The sequence below is a fragment of the Plectropomus leopardus genome, chromosome 7 (genome assembly GCF_008729295.1).
Source record: "Plectropomus leopardus isolate mb chromosome 7, YSFRI_Pleo_2.0, whole genome shotgun sequence".
NCBI classification, from domain to species: Eukaryota; Metazoa; Chordata; class Actinopteri; order Perciformes; family Serranidae; genus Plectropomus; species Plectropomus leopardus.
Window position 1 is genome coordinate 22,650,734 of NC_056469.1, and position 24,122 is coordinate 22,674,855.

At 38.1% G+C, this 24,122-nt stretch overlaps 1 protein-coding gene across 9 annotated transcripts; it reads left to right on the top strand.

Moving 5' to 3' along the window:
- The first annotated feature begins 5,646 nt into the window (after nucleotides 1-5,646).
- On the top strand, nucleotides 5,647-24,088 carry cblc (Cbl proto-oncogene C, E3 ubiquitin protein ligase). Of its 9 annotated transcripts, none has more exons than XR_006105959.1 (15): nucleotides 5,647-5,809; nucleotides 6,033-6,321; nucleotides 6,449-6,832; nucleotides 13,584-13,730; nucleotides 13,842-13,998; nucleotides 14,699-14,820; nucleotides 15,883-16,020; nucleotides 16,109-16,196; nucleotides 16,353-16,484; nucleotides 19,803-19,985; nucleotides 20,503-20,658; nucleotides 20,759-20,775; nucleotides 20,959-21,017; nucleotides 21,670-21,725; nucleotides 23,491-23,526. XR_006105959.1 is itself a non-coding variant. In XM_042489651.1 (14 exons), the coding sequence occupies exons 2-14, from the start codon at nucleotides 6,146-6,148 to the stop codon at nucleotides 23,508-23,510; spliced, it is 1,821 nt and encodes a 606-aa protein (XP_042345585.1). In that variant the 5' UTR covers nucleotides 5,647-5,809; nucleotides 6,033-6,145; the 3' UTR covers nucleotides 23,511-24,088. The 9 variants fall into 9 exon arrangements, 6 of the variants coding, with proteins under 6 accessions (XP_042345585.1, XP_042345587.1, XP_042345588.1 ...); XR_006105961.1 differs by having other exon boundaries at nucleotides 20,962-21,017; XR_006105960.1 differs by having other exon boundaries at nucleotides 21,667-21,725; nucleotides 23,491-23,517.
- The last annotated feature ends 34 nt before the right edge of the window (nucleotides 24,089-24,122 follow it).

The following is a 24,122-nucleotide window of genomic DNA, read 5'->3' on the forward strand; positions in this document are numbered from 1 at the left end:
TGGTGCTTTCCCCAAACCGAAACAAAGCGATCAGCGCTCAAGGGCAAATTATACTGCAGGGAGGAGAAGAGAAAACACTTCGTTGAATTCAGAATAATTTCTGCATTTCCGACCTCTCTGACATCTGTCTGTTTTGCATGCAAGTTCAAAACATCGTATGCTGAATTTCTCAAGAAGTTCAAGGATCGATGCTTTTCTCGGTGCGGGTGTTTTAGGCATAACGCTGTGCAAAATCTGTTTCAGGGTGCCTTACACTATCACTGCATTTTAATGCACTCAAAGCAATACCACGGACATGAGTTCAGTTACATTTATTGCTCCCACCTGCTTGTTTGCACTCCTGTATCCTGTATATTGTAGCCTACATCTGTGTGTTTTATTGGTGTATTGTGTCATGTTTTTGTATGTACCTTTGCTGTGTTTGAGCAAAACCTAATCTAATCTAATGCCCACAATCACGTGATTAATAAAAACCCCAGGATTAAATATGAATTCATGTGCTATTTACAAACTTGTGGAGCACTTAATGCAGGCCATGCTTTCATGCAACATGCACAGAATGGCCTCAGACTCAGTTTGAAGTCTTTTGCAGGTTCAGTAACCGAAGTGGTCCCTTAGTGTAAAGTCTATTTCTTTCCTTTATTGCAAAAACAGACTGGCCCACTCCAAATTTATAAATGAGAATGCAATAAGGAAAGACTAACATCATGCAATCTGCAGAATGATACTTTCATTCTGAAATTGGGCATATTATCATGCTTATGAACCTTCCGATGTGTCAAAAAAACACTAGACTAACAAAAACAGAAAACAGGCTATGACACTTAAACTTCCTTTCTGAACTTTACTGTACCCTCTTGATGTCATTGAAGGGATTTTTTATGTTATTTATGTTATTTTCATGTTTTAGTGCCTTTAGTCAGCAGAGGTGATGCTGATTTTCTCACCTCAGTCTCAGACTATATTGTCACAATTGTGGTACATTAGAGTTGATTTTACGCTTTTACAAATGACAGCTTTCAGGTAAAAAGCAAGCTGAACTCACAAATGCTCAATTTTATGCATTATATGTTCTGTATTGCATATTATGTGAACTTATTTCTTTATAATTGAACACTATTTGACAATTTCAGTCAACCTTATGCTTAATTCTGGATCATTTAACAGTAGTGTCAATTGGAGGACACAGATTTTGCACACTGCAGTACATCAGAGGCATATTGTCAGTTCATCTGTTGCCACGGGTTAGTCATATGGCACCAGACCGGAGACTATGAGCTGAACTTGAACTTCCCAAAAGCAGGAATGCAGAGAAAAGCTGAGAAATTCAGAGAAATTATGCCCTATTTAAAGTGACTTGGTGTCACTGTGGCCCTGCATGTGGCCATGTTAACAGATCACAATACAAACCATAAATGTGCATAAGCATGCATATGCACCCACACAAAATGCACACCTCATCTCCTCAATCCTATCTTACCCCACCCTCAGACCAGGGTCTGATTACCAGGGTCAATTTGGGACTTTCCTCTTTCCACTGAAGTGTGGAGCCAGCAACGGAAAGTCAAGCTAGGTGTCTAAAGTCCCTAAAACACCCTAACACTACACAAACATGCTCTGCAGCTGTCAAGGCACTGAACCATTATGGTCTGGCATTAAGTATCATTGTTTATTAAAGTAGGGCCCACCTCTGTAACGGCCAGTCTTATGCTGAACACACACTTTACAGAGCTCATTGCTTAATGAATGAGACACGAACTTGGGTAAAATGATCTTTAAGAGCACACACATATGTAAATAGAAAAATCCCCATACCTCTTTAATAAATTAGGGGTTCAGTATTGTGAGCCACTGCAGCATTATGAATGCAGAGGTGATCATCAGCGGCACAGATCATGAGGTGGCATGAGGCCCCCTAGTGCCATGACAGCAAAGGTGCAACCAGGATGCAATTAGACTCCACAAATCTCCAAATAATGAAACTACACTGCACAGTAAAGGACAAACTACTGCTCTGTCTGGCTGCTGAGAAAATCTAGAAAAGTATTTTTGTCACCTCTTCAGTTAAGGTAAAGACATTTATTGCACAGACATTTATATGGGTTAATCCTTTGAAACCTGGGGCAATGTCCCTTTTTTGGGCTGCATTCAGATGCTTTTCACAAGTATTTATACCTTTGAACCATGAACAAACTGATTTCTTTCCAAAAAAATGGGAGAGAAGACTTTGAGTAACTTGGCACGAAATGTCACGCAAATTGCTATAAATGAGTACATTTGTACATTAGCACAAAATTAAATAAAAAGCTAGGAAAAAAACTACAGAGAACTATTCAAAATTATTTAATGGAATTATTTTATTTTTAGGCTTTTTTTCCACAGGTCATTCCCTTGTTTGTTTTTCTTTTGTTGTATTGTTTCATTTGTTTGTTGTTGTTTTTATGGGTTTCTGTTTGATTGTTTTGGTTTTTTTTGGGGGGGGGGGGGTTATTTATTTTTGCTAATTCTTTGGTAATTTTCTTGTACTTTTTACCATTTCCATGCTTATTTCTGGGTCATTTCAGGTTTCAGAGGGTTAAACATCAAATTTCAGTAGTAACACTAAACAGGACAAGCAGTGGTTGCGTCAATGTCTCCCTCTTGTGGATGTTAAAAAAAAAATCTCATTGCAGTGGTGCAGATTATGTGCCATGTGAAGTTTTAGTGCCACAAAAGATACAAAAAATATTCACTTTTTACTAAAGGTATTTAGAAATTAATGACTTATCTATTGTAATGGTGAAAATACATTATAATGTCAAAAGTTCTGGATACAAAATATGTAATATTTGACTGAATATAAGGTTTTTCAAAAATATCCTAATCCTATCTTTAAATTCACAGTCATTTTGGGTGTGAGCTTCTAGTTGACACAGATTCTTTCTACTTATCTGTCTTATCATACACATCAGTAAATATAACAGAAAAGAAATATAACAGCAACTTTCCTACCTTTAAAGTGACAGACACATTGTTAAAGTTCACGCACACATAGTAAGAGTGGAGTGAGAGACTTTTGTACACAGCCACGCTAACATTAGCTAATTTGTGGCCAAGTTGGTCATCCGCATGTTTTCAAGGAAATCAGACCAATTGGGTTAAACAGCTTGTGACAGGCTTTTGAAGCCAGCACAAGAAAACTGATGTCCAACTAGGTTTTTAAAGGGTTAAAGGGCCCCAGGCTGACATCCACGTGATAATTATGACTATGAAGCAAATGCTTATTTTAAAAGATGTTCATAACAATATTTAGCTTCTTTAATTAAATTGTCTCATTCCAAAATGCAATATGCCTTACATAAAAAGGCTGAAAAATAAGTTAACTGCTTCTGCATTTACTAATTTAAGATTACATCTCTTTTACTTTTTGGTGACTCGGTTTTATTTTAATGAGTAATCTGTCATTGCACAAGACTAATTTAATGATATTGTTCTACTTTGTGTGAAACAACTGTTGTGATTAAAATAGTTTAAATTGTTTATTTTCCCAATAAATGCCAACATACATTGGTTTTAGCTTCTTAAATGTGATAATATGCTGCTTTTCTGGTTTGGTATCACTGGAAATTTAATGCTTATTAGTGCTAAACATATTACATCTGAGACTAAGTGGAGAACAGGTGTGCAGGTACAATATTCGATCAGAAAGCAAAATTTGAAAATTTTGACCAGATGATGGCACCGAAGGACATAAACACCAAAGTAACTAGAATTCATCCTGAAGGGGGCCTGAATTCGTATATTAAAGCGATAGTTTGGGATTTTTGAAGTGGGGCTGTATGAGACACTTATGTATAGTCAGTGTTTTACATACAGTAGCGGGCGGTTGGCGCACTCCAGGTTTGCAGAAACAGACGGGGAGCACACCCATAAGGGCTGATATCAAAACGTATTTTAGCCACTTTAAAGAAGGCCTACCCTTAAAAAAAATAAATCAATATCATTTTAAGTGGATGCTGTATTTAGAGTATTTTCATCACTTTACCTTGCATCACACAGCCTTTCCTTTGGCACTACATTTCTCATCTGCCGTCGGTCAGTTGTTTTGGCCAGAAAGTGCTGACCATCAGCTACTATATTTATTTCACTGACTACACATAAGTATCCCATAACAGCCCCAATCCAAAATCCCAAACAATCCCTTTAAAGGTTCAGTGTGTAGGATTTGGGAGCCTCGTCGCAGAAATGCTGCATAATGTTCTATGTTACTACTGTTTTTATTAGTTTATAATGTTCAAAATAAGAATTTACTTTTAAAAAGTAGCAAGTCAGCCTTCCTGTGTGCCACTGATTTAGTATCTATAAGAAATTTTTGTGTTTCATTACCTCCGAATGAGCCCCACTCATTTCAATGACAGTTTATCAGTAGCGCATGAAGCCAAAAAGGCTTGATTTCACTGACATGAAATTGCCCAGATCTTTTGTAGGGCCCACAGAGCAAGCAAACTAGAAACTTACGGTGGACGAGCGACTAGATTCTGGTTTAGCTCTCCACTAACTTGAACGGGGATAAAATTATTTAATCGAGCAATTCTTCTGGAGTTTTGAATTTTTATCGGACAGAACATATCTAATTCTAATAATGACACAAGTAATTTTGTGCGGGTTGTGGGGGTAAAAATAAAAATGCATCCACTGATTCACAGATATCTCTTTTACAATGCAAGTCTATGAGAACAAAGTCATTTTGAGCCCCATGGCATCACCCGACTGACCAAAACGTTGTGATTCAACATTAGGCCTCTCTGTTAAACTTGCCTCAAAGCCCAGTGCAGTTCCTGCCAGCGTGGTCTTCTCCACAGAGACTGCCATCTTGTTCTACATTAGCCCAGAACAGATAAACCAAACAGTGGCTCTAGATAGGGCCACTCATGTTTTGGCATTTCACATCGGCCAACATAGTTCCCCTGCACACTTGACACATGGGAAAAGTTTCAATCTGCAACCTCACCACTAGATGCCACTAAATCCAACACACTAGACCTATAAATGTAATGGCAATCCATGCAATATTTGACAAATTTCACTCCTGTAACTAAGAACAAATGTCAACTTCATGGTGGCATCAGAAAAAAAGTCAGGGGATCACCAAAGTCACTGGGACTCCTCCTCTTATGTATCTAATGTATGTCTCCACACAATTTCATGGCGTTCCAACCAACAGTATTTGGTATTTTAATTTACAATTTACAAGAGACCAACTTTGTAGCAGAAATTCTAGTGAAATTCCAACAAAATCCATTTAACAACACAACTGCTCTTGCTGATACTGAAGATGACGATTCTTTTACACCCTAACTGTTGAAGTTGCTGAACTTTGACCTTTGCTTTGAATGCATAAAACATCCTGTCTGTTGGTAAGCTGTCTACCTGTCCTACATGTTACTCAGGTCCTCTACACTGCTATCATTCTTAGTAAATGTTAAATTCTGAGTTCACACCTCTCTGTCTTCCTCCCTCCAATCTCTCTTTCTTTCCTCGCTCTCTCCCTCCCTCTCTCTCTCTCTCTCTGCTTGCCCGCCCAAGCAGCAGAGCAAAGAAAACAAACCTGTTCGGCAGGCTGCAACCAGGAAACCAATCAAAGGGTGCACCAAGAAGAGAGAAAGAAAGAGAGAGAGAGAGAGGGTGACATCAAGAAAGAGGGGAAAAAAAGAAAAAGCAGTTACGTTTCAGCCAATGACAGAGGACATGTTTCCACTGTGCTGCGAGTAGATATCTCATGTTGACCCTGACGATGTGGTCTGCTGTGGAGATATACCCATAAATATTGGTAAGTGTGTTTAAACGGGAATAAGAAAGGCTGAATATGTTTGGTAGAAGAGAGTGAGGATGGGAAAAGTTCAAAGTGTTTCAAAGGTTAAGTGTCAGTTTAAAGCTTTTGTTTTAACTCTTTCTCACGCTCGGCCTCTTGCGTCGTTCTGTAAGTGTTGTGGAAATTGTCAAAACAAAAAAGTTATGTGTAACAGATGTTCTATTTTTGTATTTTCCTAAAGATCTGACTGAGGAGTGAGAGGCTACAAACGGACCAGAGTGGCTGTTTTGGGAGGAAATGCTTTGATTGCATTTTTAGAGATGGCGTGATTGAACGTGCTTGTTGGATAATGTGATGCTTTTGGATTATTATTGTTATATGGATCAAGAGCGGATGCTGTTTGAGGAGGCTGAGATGTCTGCTTTTCCAACGGAGCTGGGAACTCACAAAGTTCATCGTAAGGACAATAAATTCCAGCTGAAACACTCAAAATCTCTAGCCAGTATGAACAGCTGCTCCTACTTTTGCTCGTAAGCATTCACATATTCAACCGAAAGCTTTTGCATCTCGTTAAAGCCACTATAATTTACTGTCACGCCCCCACACGTGCAGGCAGACTGATATTTAAGGCCGATTTTCCTTCACATCACTTTACAGCAGCGTAATGATGGCGGAAGCAGGTTCAGGGGCCTCCCTGAGCCCAAAATTGAGCTCCCGGCCCCTTACCAGTGGAGACTGGCGGCTGGTGGACAAGGCCCTTAAAAGACTGGATAAGCTCCACCAGCTGTGCACCAACCCCCGGCTGGGCCTGAGGAACAGCCCGCCATACCTTCCAGAGCTGGTATCTGAGACAACAACAATGCTAGCGCACGTTTGGGAGCCCTACAGGAGCCCCAGGGTCGCAGGCGGCCAGATGCCACGAGGAGATGAGGCCAAGTACCTGAGGGTCCATGTCAGAAACCTGCTGGATAAGACGGACAGGGCTGTGCTGCTGTTCAAGGAGGGACGGGAGAAGATATTTGAGGAGACATCCAGCTACAGGTAAGACGGCCTTTGGCTAACATGCATCCTTACACAAGAAAAGAACAATTTTATTTATTAAAAGGTTTATATAAATCCTTTAATCAAATTCTTTATTCACTCATTCATGATTGCGTCCTTTGTCCTCTGTCTGTTTTGACATAACTCGGAATACGTAATTGATCATTTTACGTTATATGTTCCTTGATTTGGAGTATCGACAACGTTTTAATTAACTTGAGATACATTAATCAGCAAACATTTTTCGATAATCTCTTTAATTGTTTCCATCTTTTATCAACTGAAAATGCCAAAATGTTCTGCTTCCAGTGTCTTAATTTGAGAATCATTGTAAATTTAATATCTTAAGATTTTGGACTGTCGGGTAGTTAAAAAAATATATCCAAAGACATCACCTTGGGAGTTTTTGCAATTTTTGAACGCTTCATAGACTACATGATTAATTGATTTTTCTGATGGATGATCTACTGATTAATCAATTATGAAAATAAATTTTAGTTTCAATCCAAAAACTCATATTTGCCATTTTTAAAGAAATATTTCACGCAAGTAAAACAAATAAAAACCCTTTTTTTGTAATTTTCCTGAAACACTATCCAAATATTTTTGTTTTATTTGTGCTTTTTTTGTGATATCTGTCTCCGGTTTCTGCGATTACGGCACTAAATCACGATAATTAAAGAAATATACAACATGTCCTTTGAGAAACAATGTCTCTGTATCTCTGGATAATATCTCTTTAAATTATGAAGTAACTTTTTCTGGAATTACATATTTCATTTGAATCTTTAAAATTTGGGGCGGCTAAAGTGGGTCACCAACTAATCGTAATATCAGCAGATCAATCCCCGACGAAAACTAGAAAGGTGCTATACAAGTGCAGGTCCATTTACCATAAATTAAATTTCATTCAAACAAACAAAATGTTAAAAACCTTAAGACAAAATATAATCCAAAATATATGCATAGCTAGATATTGCCTGAGGTAACCAACCAAATAGCCCATCCGTTAATACGATTAGGCATTTATTGTGGTTGCCGTTTTCTCTTCAACTCAACCGGATCATGTTCCTCAAACCAAAAATATGATCTTTTCCCAGATGAATTCCTCTCTGTAAACTGAGCATGGGGGTCAGAAAGAGGCCCCACATCCATCAAATCTTTATCCGGTACCATGGGACCAGGGCTTGGACTCTTTACTCAGCTCAAGCTCTTAAAAACAGTAAAAGAATCCAAAAATAGTCTTCTATATTAGCATGACTAAAAGAGTCATACTTGAGAACTATGATAGAGGCTGTGACCCACTTTCAACGCTAAATGAAATGAAATGAAATAACTATGTTACACTATCTATATGCGTTGCAGTTTAACAAAATAACTTCTCCGGTTCCCACGAGTCAAATATAGACTTTATTGTGTGCCAAGGGGGAAAAAATGACCACGTTTTTGTAAGTTTGCTGTTTGGCTAAAGTGGATAATTTGGAACAGCTTAAAAAGACTGACTTTTTTATTTTGGAGTTTGGGCTGCGTCTGCTGCTCCTGTTGGGACTACTAATGACGAAGGTGGAAAGAGGGCCAAACCTGCGTCTTTGTGATGCTAATGTGGAGGAAACTTGGCAAAAGCAGTGACAACCCCAGTATGTGAGCAGCTTGGGAGAGAGACTGTCTGGCCTTGAACAGATTTTTTTTTCTGTGTGTGTCCATACAGTTGCATCCACAGGGTACACACACACACACACACACACACACAGATATCCCCTGTATTTTCTAACCTGCATGTGGCCTGAATTCAGGACTGAACAAGCACTCAACTACTCTGCTGTATTTAGAGCTGGTGATAAAGAGAAAAACAAAATATATCTGACCAAACACCTCTATATCGATAATAGTATTGTAGGGTTAACTAATGGTGCTTTGACAAAAATATTTAAACAATAAGATAAAAAAAAAAAAAACAATAACGTGGATATAATGACCAAGTGGGTAAAGGCAATTAATAGAACAGCTGTTTGATAACTTCAGCAAATCACATCATTTTACTATAATGCATCCTTTGAAACAAGAAAAAGACAATTATTACAATATCAAAAATCTAAGACAACATTTAGTCTAATATCACAATATTTAATTATATATATACAACATTATATAATGTTGAAATATCGCCCAGCCCTACTCGTGAGCAGCATTTTTCACAATCTTAAGAAACAAAATGCTAATTGCAGCCCATTATCACAATATTTGTGAGAATAACTTCTGGTACAGATTAAACATTAAGATAAAGCAAATGTCTGCAAAATCCCACACAAATTAATCAAACTAATCAAAACAATAATTTGTTCACTATTATGCATTAAATATCATCAGACTCTATGTGCGTAAAACAAAAACATAAATAACAAACACCAGTGGAGCTTGACAAAGCCAACTCTATCCGAAAGCGTAAACTCCATTTTCTGAGGAAGATCATGTGATATAACCAAAAGCACAGGAACAACTACAAAACCGACTGAACGACAAATTGATTTAGATTTTAATCATAAATTGACTGTAAACATTAATTTAAAAAATCATTTTCTGTAATGCAGCCTTTAAAACGAGGAAAAGACAACAATTACACTACAATGTCGAAAACCACAGTATATATATATATATATATATATATATATATATATATATATATATATATATATATATATATATATATATATATATTATATATTTATATATATATATTGCCCAGCACAATCTGTAAATTCATCCCGATACATATAGGAGAGACGAGACTTGCGGCACGTTTATAAGTAAGGCTTTTACTGGACAGAGACTAAAGGTTCAACAACCAGCATGTCAAGAGGACATCGTTTTTATTGAAAGGCACGTATTTATATTTATATTTTATGTAACTTATTGATTCTATTCAATCACATTCCAAAAGCAAATATTGTTGCTTTTTATTCTACTACTACTATATATCTGACAGGTATAGTTACTTTTATTTTGCATACAAAATTAACTTGATTTATTATTGAAAATTAAAGGCTACGCAGACCCACACTGGTGTTTTCAATTATGTGGCTGATTAGACATATTCAGGCTGCAAATCTATGCTGGGCGTTACATGAAGACAACATACTTACTTATAAGACGGATAAAGTCGTAATTTTTACTGCAGTACATTTGTCTCGCGTCTTTATTTATTTTTTCATACCCCATCTGTCCAGTGAATGTAACTAAGCTAAATAAACTCTTTAAATACCCCCTTGGAAAACGCATCATCCCAAAGCTTGTTTTTCTGACAACATGAAAAGTTTACTTTTTCCTCAACTTTTCCGTGATTCGCACAGGACTGCGACACTACAAGCATACATTGATCTTATAGATTACGATGCATTGCTGAAGAATAAACTATCAACAATATATAAAGGTGATAGAATGAGTACAACTTAAAACATCTTCAACAGTAAAATGCAACAATATTAATCCTAAAACATCACATACTATAGTAAAACATTTAACATTTTGCTGCACAATGAGTAGTATAACTTTCATTACATTTTGCTTACATACGGTTTTGAATATAGTACTTTTACTTGTAGTGGAGAATTTGTACTATTACATAAGGATGTGAATACTTTATCTAGTATTTATCAAATCTAATCAAATCACAACAACTTGATTATATCATGTTTTGTTTTACGAAATATATTCACAAATGTATTTAAAAACAAAATTTAGTTTTTTTGTTTTGTTAGTGCATAACAATAAAACAGTGCAAAGCACTGAAGAAGATAAATTCAACATTGTATATGTGACATTATTTATCATTGCCAATGTTAGATATATTAATATCTGAAAAAATATTCTTTTGCTATTATTTGTAATTCCAGCCTTGTTGAGTCAGTTGAGGCACCGCTGAGCTCCAATGTGCACATTGATCTGTTTCCGCTCTACTGTACACAATATGCTCATTATAAGCAAATTATATGCAGTCTTTATCGGAAATTTTATTTCAGCATAATCTGAAAATCTGATAAGGCCACATTTAAAGTTTTACTGCATCATCTTGCACACACAAGATAGCAGATGTTCGCCTCACCACAGCCAGGTCTGCATGGGCACTCATGCAGCAAATTCACTTAGTGTTATGTGTAATGTGACTTAGATTTCATGCCAGATTGTGTAAATATCCTCTTTTATGTTTTTCTTAAATGTCCTGCTATAATGTCCGATTATTCTGCATACTCAGTCATACTCAGGCCAGTAATCCGAAGGTACTCAGTCGCTTTAAAATGAACTTGACAGTTGGATGTTTCAATAATAGTCTCACTTTAGTGAGTGAAATTGCAATCATGTGAGTCTGAAAAGAGAACTGAGATCAGACTGATGTTGGAGGCGACAGAAAGTGGAAGGTTTTAGAGGCTTGAAGGTAATTGTTTTTGACTTGGTTTTGACCTCTTCTGACTGGAATTTAAACAACAAATATAACAATAAACAACAAAAGAAACACACACATTTCTAAGTCAATAACAAAATAAATTAGTTTATGTAAGCTTATGCTTTTAACACTGACAAATATTTGATCATCTCTTAATATCTTTTTGTACTCAAGTGTTCTGGGTGTGTTTTTTATGTTAATTTAAATTTAAATTCTTAATTTGCAATAATTTTAACATTTTTCCAAAAGAAACTGACAATATACCTCAGTGGATTTTAAGATGCGGGATTATAAGGGTCATTCACAGGGAGCTTTAGGTTTTGAGTTTTGAAAAGCAAAGCAAAAATGATCATACTTTCCATACTGTGTCTGAAAATGTACAGCAAGGGGCTTTTACGGTTGTACGAAAGTGGTACACAGCTGTCTATAGTTATGTTAAAAACATACTGAAAAGTCAGGTGGTGTAGGAAAGCCACAAATTTCGCATTGAGCTCCTCCAAGTTGATGAGCACTCAAATCTCTAACACTGACACAAACACAGTTTATGACAATCATCCAAACCAGGGATTACCGTAATACAATGCACTGTCCAGTTTTACTACTGAATACTTTATCTCAGCCATCGTCTACAAACTTAACAGCTACACATAGTGTGTTTGCCGCAAATGTGTCCGCCACCAGTGTTTTTCATCAGATTTTCATACGCAAGGTCAGCCAGAGCGGGAGATGTGGCTTACACATTTCCTCCCACGTAACTCTCCTCTCTTGAGCACCATAGAGGTTTTCCTTTCCCCATTGAGGTGGAAATTCTTTGACCACCACCCACACAAACAAATCTGCAGAAAATTCCAGGGGTGCATCAAAAATGTACTGCAATAGAGGAGATGTCTTAAAATGAAGATGATAACTTTTTAATAAGATTTGATACATATGATAGAAACGGCATTTGTGTTACAATAGTGGAGTCATTATTGTAGAGTGTGTATTTTTTTTAAATAAAAATCCAAATTTTAGAAAGGAAAACTACAATAAATCAAAGCATATTTCAGTATTTTGACATATTTTTGAATGAATAATGTAACATATAGTAGTGTAAGTTTGATGCAATCAAGTTTTAAAAAAATTAAGCTCTCCTTCACTCAAATATGTATTTTATTGTTACTTCACTTGAATGTTTGATCTGTGCTGAGCAGAACTGACTCTTCAGTGAAGCCGCAAACATCTTGTATAATAGCTAGTTGAACTGTTTTGTTAAAAAAAAAAAAAAAAAACCTGAGACATAAATTAAAGCAATTCACCTCAGACTGTTTTATATTTATTACATAAAATATGTCCAAAAAGGACCCTTAAAGACAGTTCAAAGACAACATGATGCATTTTAACTTTTACACCACACAACTGTTGGCGTTACAGCAGATAAAATTGATTTTGGACGTAGCATTTTGGTAATTTTAATCTATTTTGGGTGTGAAATTACCTGTCCCACCACTTTGCATGTTGACAAAGAAACTTGTAAATTGTGTGTTTCTTTTTTAAATAAACTCTGAGTTGAAAAATGTGCCAAAACAATTGACAAAAAACAAATCAAATGTATAAAATAACCTCAGAAGAGATAGAGAGTACAGTAACTGGTAAAAACTGACCTGAAGTGACACACTGGCCACTGGAACATTTTGTGGTATTTACAGACGAGCATGCTGCAGAGAGCATCCTGTTTGCTAGCTGGACCTGTTGTATGAGTTTGCATGCATGTGTGTATCTATGGAAAGTATCAGCATGCTTCTTTCAACTGAAATGAAGCAGTAGAGTGTCAAAAGTACAACAGTTAGAGCCACAAGTATGGCTCGCCCAAAAAACAAGTGGCTGAGGAATTATATTTTTGATTATTTGTTTCTATCTCTGCACAATCTGCTCAGAGCCAACTCCCAGTGTTTACCTCTGTTGTCTTTGCTGAAAATTCTTGTCTGGTTTAACATCCGCGACTTCACACCTACACAGCAGGGTGGAGTCTTAAGTCTAAGCATGTGATACTTTATGTATGACCTTAATATTTTTTTAAATAGACACAAGTAGATAATTAGAGATAAACATGATATAAGATCAATAGAGACTGCATATTTTTCTGCAGATATACTTTAAATGTCCCAGATCTTTGAGGTGTTTTATTGACCTACAAGATGGGCTTATATATTTGTTTAATGGAGCAGAATTTTTCAACACCACTGGACCAGAAAACATTTACATGTCTGAGAAAAGTATTTCTATGCGTATCTATTTCTGCATCTGAAAACTTGCTGTGTTCTTATTTCTCAGGAGGAACTTGACCAAACTGTCCTTGCTGTTCAGTCATATGCTGTGGGAGCTGAAGGCCATGTTTCCAGGGGGTGGTTTCCAGGGTGACACCTACAGGGTGACTAAGACAGAGGCTGAGGAGTTTTGGATGCATTCATTTGGAAACAGGTGAGTGTGGGGAACTTTCATAACAAAGAGACTATTTTGGGCTCTTTTGTTGTTGTTGGTGCCATTTAGGTGTGTCAACATTCACTACATGTTAATAATATGTTCTGACAGGTGCATAGTGCAGTGGAATAGTTTTAAAGAGAAGCTGCGGAGCGTGCATGCCTTTGAGGAAGGGATGGAGTCCATGGCTCTGAAGTCAACTATAGATCTCACCTGTAATGATCACATCTCTGTGTTTGAGTTTGACATCTTCACTAGACTGTTTCAGGTAAGGTGAAAAACTCTTGTTAAAGGTACAAAAAAAAGATTACTTAAAGGTTCAGTGTGTTATTTAGTGCCATCTAGCGTTGACAACTGCAGACTGGAAGCAGCTGAAACTTCTCCCATTTTTCCTTTAGTGTTCATTGTTTAGGAGGTTTTTACTAGTAGCCAAATTACAAAAAGACCAGGTGATTAAAAATAATAAGTAAAAGCACTGAATAAAGCAGTTTAACATTACAAAATATTTTCGACATATTTTCAGCTTGTCTAGGCGGGGCTGCTAACTATGTTAGCCAATGCGAAAACACAAAAACATGAACGGCTCTATCTAGAGCCGGTGCTTGGATTGTCAGTTCTGGGCCACTGTAGAAACATGGCAGTGCAACATGGACGAAGTCTGTCCCACATTCTACACACTGGACCTTTAATGGAATAGTCTGACATTTTTGTAAATACATTTAGACACTTGCCTCGACTTAGATAATTATACATTTAAACATAGCCAGGCTAGCTGTTTCCAGTCTTTATGCTAAGCTAAGTGGCTTTATATTTAGAAAAGATCATTAGAGTGATATCTTCTCATCTACAATAAATCTTGGCAAAACAGCTCATGAGCATATAGAAAAAATGTTGAACTGTCCCTTTAATGATGAACTCTCATCTCCTCCTCTCCTCTCCTCTCCTCTTCTCTCCTCTCCTCTCCTCAGCCCTGGAGGTCACTCATAAGGAACTGGAACCAGCTGGCTGTGACTCATCCAGGCTACATGGCCTTCCTCACCTATGACCAGGTTATAGCTCGTCTGGAGCACTACCTGCACAGACCTGGCAGGTGAGGATGAGCACAGCGACAAACTCTTACTAAGAAGCAAAGTTAATTAATGTCACACATATCTCCAAATTTACAACAGCACTGTAACGCAGGTTGTTGCAACTGATCTAAACTAAATTAGGTCCTTGAAGCAAGATAGAACCACAACACTTCAATTTTAAGTACCTATCTATTAATTACAAATAGAAGAATTCATTACTTTTTTAATCTGCTTTGACGTTACATGTATTTATTTTCTTTGAGTTGTGGGCCTCTTTTTTTTAAAGCACATCAAACTCAAGGTTTCAAGCTTTCTATCTGGTATTCAAGAAGTGTTGTCGTTATTATGGTTAGTACAGCTCCATGAAATACTGTATGTAGACACAAACCAGGCATGGTCCAAAGTGCAGCAGTGGAAGAGATACTATAGAAATACTACAATGTAAAAATACTCTTTTATGGGGCACCAGGTGGCTCAGTGGAAAGAGCAGCGCCCCATATACAGAGGTTATATCCATGCTACATTGGCCGTGGGTTCGATTCTGGCCTTGGCCCTTAGCTGCATGTCGCCCCCTCTCTCTCTCCCCCTTTCACTCTCAAACGCTGTCCTATCCATTAAAGGCATAAAAGCCCCCAAAATAATCTTTAAAAAAATACTGTTTTAAAAGTCCTGCATTAAAAATCGTACTGAAGTGAAAGTACAAACGTACTAGCTGTCTGTCACCCTAGTTTGGCGGTGTGTCCCGCGGCTGAATTGGCGTTGGGAAACAGAATCAAGGAAAACAAACGACTAAACTCACAAATAAATACATAAAAGTTGCACAAAAATACAGCACTTCATAAATGTACCTTGTTATATTCTACCACTGGTTAGACACGTGTACTCTGTGGCATCAGTATTAAAGCTCTTCTGGAAATGTGAGTGATTTTATCATAATGAACGGCACAAAAGCAGAAGAAAAGAACTTGCAGCCAGAGAAACACTAACACCCCAAAACAAAAAAATGTTGAAGTGACGTATCTGTGAACTCTAATCTCTACATGTAAACAAGTGTGTATTACAAGGATTTCTTTCTCTTCCAGCTACATCTTTCGTCTGAGCTGCACCAGAATGGGCCAGTGGGCTATTGGCCATGTGACCAATGAAGGCAGCATCGTCCAGACCATCCCCCAGAATACACCTCTCTACCAGGCGCTCATTCAGGGCTTCAAGGAAGGCTGGTTAGGACAAACACACACAGCTCTCTGGGTTATTTTTTCTCTTATTTGTGTCTTTTCTCCTACGTGCTGTGCTTTTGTGTACCTGCAGCTACCTGTATCCAGATGGCCGCGATGTGAACCCTGACCTGATGAGCTTGTGTGAACCGGCCCATAGGGGCAAAGTCAAAGTTACAGAAGTAAGTGGATGCAGTTCATACCATTTTATCAATTAATCAAACTGCCAACAACATCCAGAGGCGTTACCGAGACAAAACATAAATCATCTCCAGTTGTTCTTTTATCATTTCCTGTCTACCCATCAACACCAACACCGCTAATGTAACAACCAACAGGAGCAGTACGAGCTTTACTGTGACATCGGCAGCACCTTCCAGCTGTGTAAGATCTGTGCAGAGCGGGATAAGGACACTCGTATCCAGCCCTGTGGCCACCTCCTGTGCCAGCCCTGCCTCACAGGCTGGCAGGTATGAACCCTCATCCACGTGCACATTGTAGGCTTCTGTACAGTACAGTTTCAAAACACATGCTAATCTGCAGTCACCCTGTCGAAATACTGACATGATAAACTGAGGCGGGTTGTTACCGTGATGGTTTTGCTTGGTCAGCAGCGTGAAACAGTCTGAGTTGACTTAACAATTCATTTTTGTAATCCCACCTAAATCAGGGCTTGGTTTGTATTGTAACAGTGCTGGTTTTTTGGATGTGGTTTGGGGTTGATGTCAAAAATATGCTTGTGTTTAACAAAGCGTGCAAGCTATATTTACATGTGTTTCTACATAAGAAAACCCTCACAAATCAATGCCATGACTAGTTTATTCCTTTTAAACTAATAATCTGAAATTTCTCACTATCGCCACAATGTTTTATTGAATTGTCGAATTGCTAAAAAAGAAATTCTTCTCAATTCATTAAAAAAACTCGCAAAACAACAGCCTTACCTTTAAAACAAAACTATGAAGAAAAGCTGATTCTATAACGTGACTTCCATCGGGCCTTGTCCATTGGCACTTTTGACTGCACTCAGTCAAAGTGCTGATTCGTGTCTCCTTTGTCAGTTTCGACATGCACAAACCCCTCATGACTGACCAGAGAGAAAGGTGTTTTTAAAGTCTCTGTGTTCAGCTCGAAGTGCTTTTGTAGCTTCTTGATGAATCTCTGTGGTTTGGAGTTTCATTTCTCCATCCCTGTTTTTACTTTAGATATCTGCTTTATTTTACGGTTTCATGTTCGCTTTCAGCTGCACAAGAGTCAAGTTACTGCTGAAGAAAACACAACATTTCCTTATTTTACTGCTCCACAATAACAGCTTTTGCATTATAAACTACTAATGGGGGAGTTCATTGTGAAGAAACTATAGGAAATTCCATGTTCATCACTGAATTAGTGGGGGTTTAATAATGGCTTTTCTTCAATGAAAACAAGTCTGCGGACTACACAGGGAGGAAAGAAAAAGCAAAAACAGCCACAGCGAGATGTGAGATAAAAAGCTGCAGACAGCAGACTCTTACTGCACCTCTGTAAACAGCTCAAGTCCAACAGGTAAACTTATTTCACCTGCCGTGCTGAGTGATGGAAAAACACTTGTGGAAATATAAGTAGGGAGTTTAGCCATGGATCAGCCCGCTGCTTTGTAACGTCATTACTCAAGACAAGCCGTCATCAGCTAAAGACACACCTTCAAGGCGATGGCCCTGTTGTAATGGAGATGCAAATCCCTGCTGCACTTGCTGAACCAAACCAAACCATGTCAAGCTAGCACAAGTCTTGAAAAGGGGTACATGTCATCTGTAGTGGCTGTTTTAACACGCCCTCGTTCCTAGGCCACTTAGTCTGAAAGGTATCTCAGTTGTGCCTTGTGTTCCAGATTCTTTTCTGAAGACCTGAAGTCCTCACATGAGGCAGGGAAAAACTTTTTTTGAGAATACAAAAAAACAGCTGGCAAAGCCCCTCAAAAATTACATCTCATCTGGTGCACTACCAACTCAGCGTCCTCTTCCTCTGTGATCTCACAATACTGCATGTTATTACACACTATAAGACTGCATAACACGGACTAAAACTTATTACAGTCCAAACCTACACAGACTTCACGTCATCTTCCAGCACGTCATGTCAATCTGCTTTTGTCAGGTCCACCAAACCGCCTTACGACTGTATTCTTATACAGAAATAATAGTAAATATAAACATCACCTTAGTGTAGCTCACTACTACACACTACTGAAAATATACAGAAACTGTTGTGTAAACTTAAATAATATCAGATCCTTTATATGTCATATAAACACAGAATATTTTACCATGCATAAATGCGTGCTTTAGTGGCTCTCACATCGTGCATGATTTTCAATAGCCGAATCTTCCTATTCAAAGTTAATATGAAACTACGACAGTGCCTTTAAAAGGATAACAGAGCATGTTTATATCCCACTTCAGTTTTTACAGTGAAGTCACATTGCATCAGCCAGCCTTGTTGACACAACACCTGTGCCTCTGAATTAAGTCACACTACAAAAGCAAATGTGTCAACACTCTTAAACCAATTCTCGCATGAGCAAATAGTTTGATAATTCACTGGAAAGAAAAGCACAAAGCTCGGTTCAATGGTTCAAAAAGAAAAAGGGTGTGAAATGAACCAGTTCTATCAATGACAGATGCAGTCAGCACATAAACAAATAATCGTCAAACTGACAGGGACTTTTAGCCAGAACAAATCTACAAATGTCAGAAATAAATATACAGAATACCTTTCAATCAAATCAATAACATTAAATAGATAGCACACAAATCCCAAAAGTCTGCCTGTACATAAATATATGGCCATCATGTAGACAACGTGTCATGTGTGCATTATTCTTTTGCAACGGGACTCCCCCGACTTTCTACTTCCTCTTTTAATCACATACTGACACTGAAGACACCCAGTCAGAATCAACGCTGCTGCTGGCAAATTAACAGCTTCATGCTCAACTACTATTTCTCTCAGATAGACAGCCAGTAGCTTCCCATCTGTTTTAGAGGTATTTAACTTTTTGCAAAGGTTCACAGCATCATGTCCTGACATTTGGCTGATGACTTCCTGAGTGAGGACAGGCTCACATCCTCCTCAAACGGTATTGGTCACATTTACTCTGAGTAAAAGTGTGTACAAGAGAGAATAAAGGGGAGAGAAAGAAAGAGAGAGAGACAGGAAAAGAAAATTAGATATGCATCGTGGACGTCAGACCACAATGGAAAAATTGTAACTCAGTCTAGATTGTGGTAAACCAAACTTCCTCATCAACAGTAAGTTTACAATACAACACAATGAGCAGAGCCAAGTAGCTGCACACATTTGCAGCTGAATGTGTAAAGTTATCAAGAGAATATTAAACTTGTCTCAAATGACTTTGAAAGCAGTAAAGGCAAGTAGGAGTTTGAAATAGGCCAAATAATAATTACAGGTGTATCAGTCAGAAAATGGGCAGACTGCATCTGCAAAGACGATCACTCGTCACATGAATCAACAAAAAATGCACCATTGTCCTAAACCCTAGAGAGACACTGAAAATAAAATGTTACAACGATAAATCTTCATCTGCTTTACGTTCGTTCAAAACCACAACCTACAGAGTCTGTTGAACCGGGTATTTTCCACTTCCTTTATTTCATCTGTAATCTCTGAAGACAAGTCTAACATGTTCCACTTCATACACATCAAAAAATAATGTGTTACTATTGCTTTCTACAGTCATATAGTGTTTCCATTACTCTGCCCATGACCACGCGATGATAACTATCTAGCAGAAGTCAGCTGGCCACACCTGCCCATACTGTCGCTGTGACATCAGAGGGACGGAGTCCATCCTCGTCGAGCCCTACCTGCCAGGCAGCGGTCAGTGGGAGGAGGAGAGTGAGGACGACACAGAGGAGGCGGACCATGAGGACATTGAACTGATGGTAAAGGAAATGGCTGCACTGAGAAAGGTATGTGAATACACTTCTTACATGTCCATCACTTTGATCCAGACTGACATAACTCAACACCTGTAGTATAGTTTGGTGGAGATATTCTTGGTCGTCATTGACTTGCCTGACTTTTAAGTTAAGATAAACTTTATTGTCCCTGGAGGGAAATTTGTTAAAAAAAAACACACGCCCATGACCTCACAGGCCGACACAAGTGTATTTGCTACTTGCACATCGTGGGTGCTGGTTGTGAAAATGATAAATGTGTCAATCTGAAACTAGTAATGGCAACTGGGCTGCACTTTGCACCAGTGTGTGCAAGATAGGGCCCTTAGACCTCTTTCCACGTATTTGTCTCCGGCTGCAACTCATTCAGTCTTTAAGTATTCTTATACAGTAGGAGTGTATTTGTTGCAACATGGATCCTCATCCCTCCTCCGGGTTTCTTGCCACGTTAAAGTAATGCTCTCCAAGGATGAAGAAATACTTGCTGTTTTTTAATTTCCTCACTGGTTGCCTAATTTTCTCTCAACAGTTATCGACTTTGGATTACCAGGTTCCCACCTCCCGCTCACTCAGTGTTCCACCTCTGCCCCCGAAGCACAGCACAATCCCGCACTGTTCACCGCCCTCCAGCCAATCGCAGACATCCGAACCCAAGACACTGGACACACACTTCCATTCCCGTTCAGTGAGTTCCCACAGACACTCTGAAGCTATATGCATATTGTTGCTGTATTACTTTTTGGCAGTTTGGTTAGTGATGTGTTACATTTCTCCATTCCTCACAGACGCATTCTGATGAACGGTAATTCATGCACATCACTGCAAAGGCTCTCTTCCTGTAGTGTGAACATTTTTATCAGCCGGGGGTGGAAGCAAAAAATTACATTGACTTCGTTACTGGGTCTTTTACAAGTATTGTACTTACCCACATCGCCGGTGGTAGCTGATGGCTGCGTAATCTTTACAACGTGTCTCCTCTCTTCAGCAGGCCCACAGTGGCAACGACGCACATAGAAGACACAAAAAACAAACAAATGTGAAAAGGTGAGACATTGCTTAAAGCAGAGCAGTGAAGAGGAAATATTCTTTTGTTGTCTGCATGTACATCAGAGGAGTCTAAATTTGAGCATGCTGCTCACGCTTTATAGAGTGACTTCTTTCTTCTGAGATTATTTATAGTGTCAGTTTCTATAAGGGAACTAAGAGAAGATGTTTCCACCAAGTTATTGTAACCTTTAACAAGTGTTCAAAATAATGCAGGTAATATTAGATGGCTTTATATACCCAGAACAACTGTGCAAAGACTCAGCATGTCATATAGATCAAATTATACTGTTTGTTTTGTGGCTGTCATGTCTTTGTTGTTTTAATTTTGTGTCATACATGTTTCTATGCAGACATTGAACAGTAGGCTGTGTCAAAATTTACATTATTGTTAACAGCTCTTGTAGTTAGATACACATAGACTAGCTGTAATTCCTAAGTCCTAACTCTGTTTCTTTATTGTTATTTAGGTGATTGCTGATATGCAATATCCTTATTTGTTTTGGATCATCTCTGTATTGTTTATTGTTGGCTTTTGTTGATGCTGTTGCTAGCCACATACTGGGACAACATCTTTACATTTATTAAGTGTCAGGGGGAAGAGTCACTAAAGATTGACCTATTTTTTTATTTTATGTTATGTTTTAAGCAGCACTGAATTCCGCACAGAAGCAAAACGTTCATCTTCCTCATCGAAGGATGTCGCCAGTAAGTTGTGGCATTTTAAGCTTGTATCTTGAACTGTTTACATACGATGTTGAAACTGAATACAAGTGAAATTACTCTACACTATGCAGACGATATTATCCTAAAACAAAATTTGTGTTGTAATGTTGTAAACTAGTGGTTCCCAATCTGCCGCGCCTCCCTTAAAGGCCCAAACATACCAGGGTGACATTAAAGAACTTGTGGCGCCAAAGGCCGACTGTTGCATTGTTTCATGTCGCTTGTGTCTCGCCAAACAGTTGAACTTGAACACATCACAAAGACTACAGCCAATGGCCAACTAGCATGTTTACGCCTGCGTGAGTACACATAATAAATAATACCAGCAGAAGGCAGTCATCTGTAATCCTCATTCAAAAAGGGAAAGTGGGAGACCGACAGGAAGAATTCAAGACGCTAGTTAGCTGGTTAGCACACTAACAACAAAACCTGATGTTAAAAAAACAAAGCATATTTACCTTGCGCTACCGAATAGGAATGGAATTGGTTTCTGCCAAAGAGCTCAGTCATTTATTTGCTTTGCTCACTCCCATTTCTCTCCTCATGCACTAAACTGAACTGCCAATCAAAGTGTTTCATTCACTGACGGGCGCCAATGCCGTTTCAATATGCTGAATCGGCTTAAAAACAACTGACAAGGGCCAACTAGTGCCAATGTTTGGGACACACCACAAAACTACAGCGTCAGACTTTGACCCACAGCCGACTCTCAGCTTGGTGTGTCAGGGCCGACAAAAAATGTCAAGCCAGATACACAGATTGATACCAAACTGGAACACAAGTAACAAAAGGAGGTCATAAAGCCATTATTTTAGATTAAAAGTTATTAAGACAATGCACTGCATGTTTCTTTTGGCTTTCTCTCTCTTCTCTTCTCTATTATGCAAATGAAAAATGTGAGCTCAACTTTGAGGTTTTTCTATTAAAATAGACATCTTTCACACTGTTGAGCACTTTTTTTTTAACTTCTCTTTACAAAGTCTGTTTGGACTGTCTTGTACTTAACATGTTGTTATGCTTTCTGTATGAATCCTGTTAGACTTTGTAGCATCTTGTTATTTTATTGTCCCCTACATGAATCATATTCATAAGCCCTTTTTCAGACAGTTTGAAATTTCATTGCAGAAAAGCACAAGTGGAACTATTTACAATAATCCTGGTTCGATTACAGCAGTAATTGCAATGCAGTGTAGTAACGTCAAGCGTGTAGGGTTTAAGGTCAACTGTTAGCAGAAATTGTATGTAATATTAATGACTATTTTTCATTAGTTTATAATCACCTGAAAATAAGAATTGTGTTTTTGTTGCCTTAGAATATATACTCATATACATATGAGTGGATGCTCTTATTTGGAGTCTGCCATGTTGTTTCTACAGAAGCCTGCAGTGGCCACAGTAGCTCCTTGTATGTGCAGGCTAAAATGTTTGTTATAAAAAAGGTCTTTTCAACTTTAGTTTCACTCCCAGTATTGTACGCTTGGTTCACACACTCTCAGGCTTGCTCTCCAGTTTAAGAACCACTTGTGTAAGGATTCGGTCTTAAGTCTGCTCAAATCTAGTTAAATTACTATTTAAAACTGTAGCAGTAAGCCATAATCTAATAGAAGTCTAATGCTAGAATTCATTTATTTGTCTGAAATGGTGGTACATCTCATTATACAATCATGACTATTTCAAAGTAGTGTCTTTTGCTTAGATCTTCTGGATATTTACTCTTCTCATGTACATGACCTCTCTCTGTGTGTAGGTGGAGTAGCATGGCTCTGACCCTCCAGGCAAGTCAAAAAGAGACGCAAACATAAAAAGAGGGAGGAGCTGAGAAAACTCACAGAGGACAAATGTGACCTGGGGGAGATGTCGACCTGACAGAGAAGCAACCTCTGCAAAATAAAGACTCTTTTAATAAAGTGAGAAATACGTGGCAAATAAAACATCTTCATTTTCAGAAATAAGCCTGCATCGAATGTAAAAATAATTTTTGGTGTCATGATTAACTGTAAGTGATTGTGTGTCAGCTGCACCGCCGAAGTTGTGATAAGTGGGTGGGATTGACAAGAAAATTGCTTACTGAGGCCTCCTACTGTTCAATAATCACAGTGCCATTATCTCCACAGTGGGTTCAGCACTGATTCTTAATAATTTAAGTGATAAGTGAGGCTCCATGAGATTCATTAATGAAAGGCTTGGTGTACAATTGAAGGGGGATATTACTCATCTAATACATGAAACAATAGAAATATGCTACCTCGTCATGTAACCCCTGACATTTTTCTTATAAATAAGTTATGTGAGTAAATAAAGGCCTCTGTATAACTCAATTTTATTAAAATCAAACCTGTAACTGACATACTTGTGCTTATTGTGCAGTGTGTGTGTTTT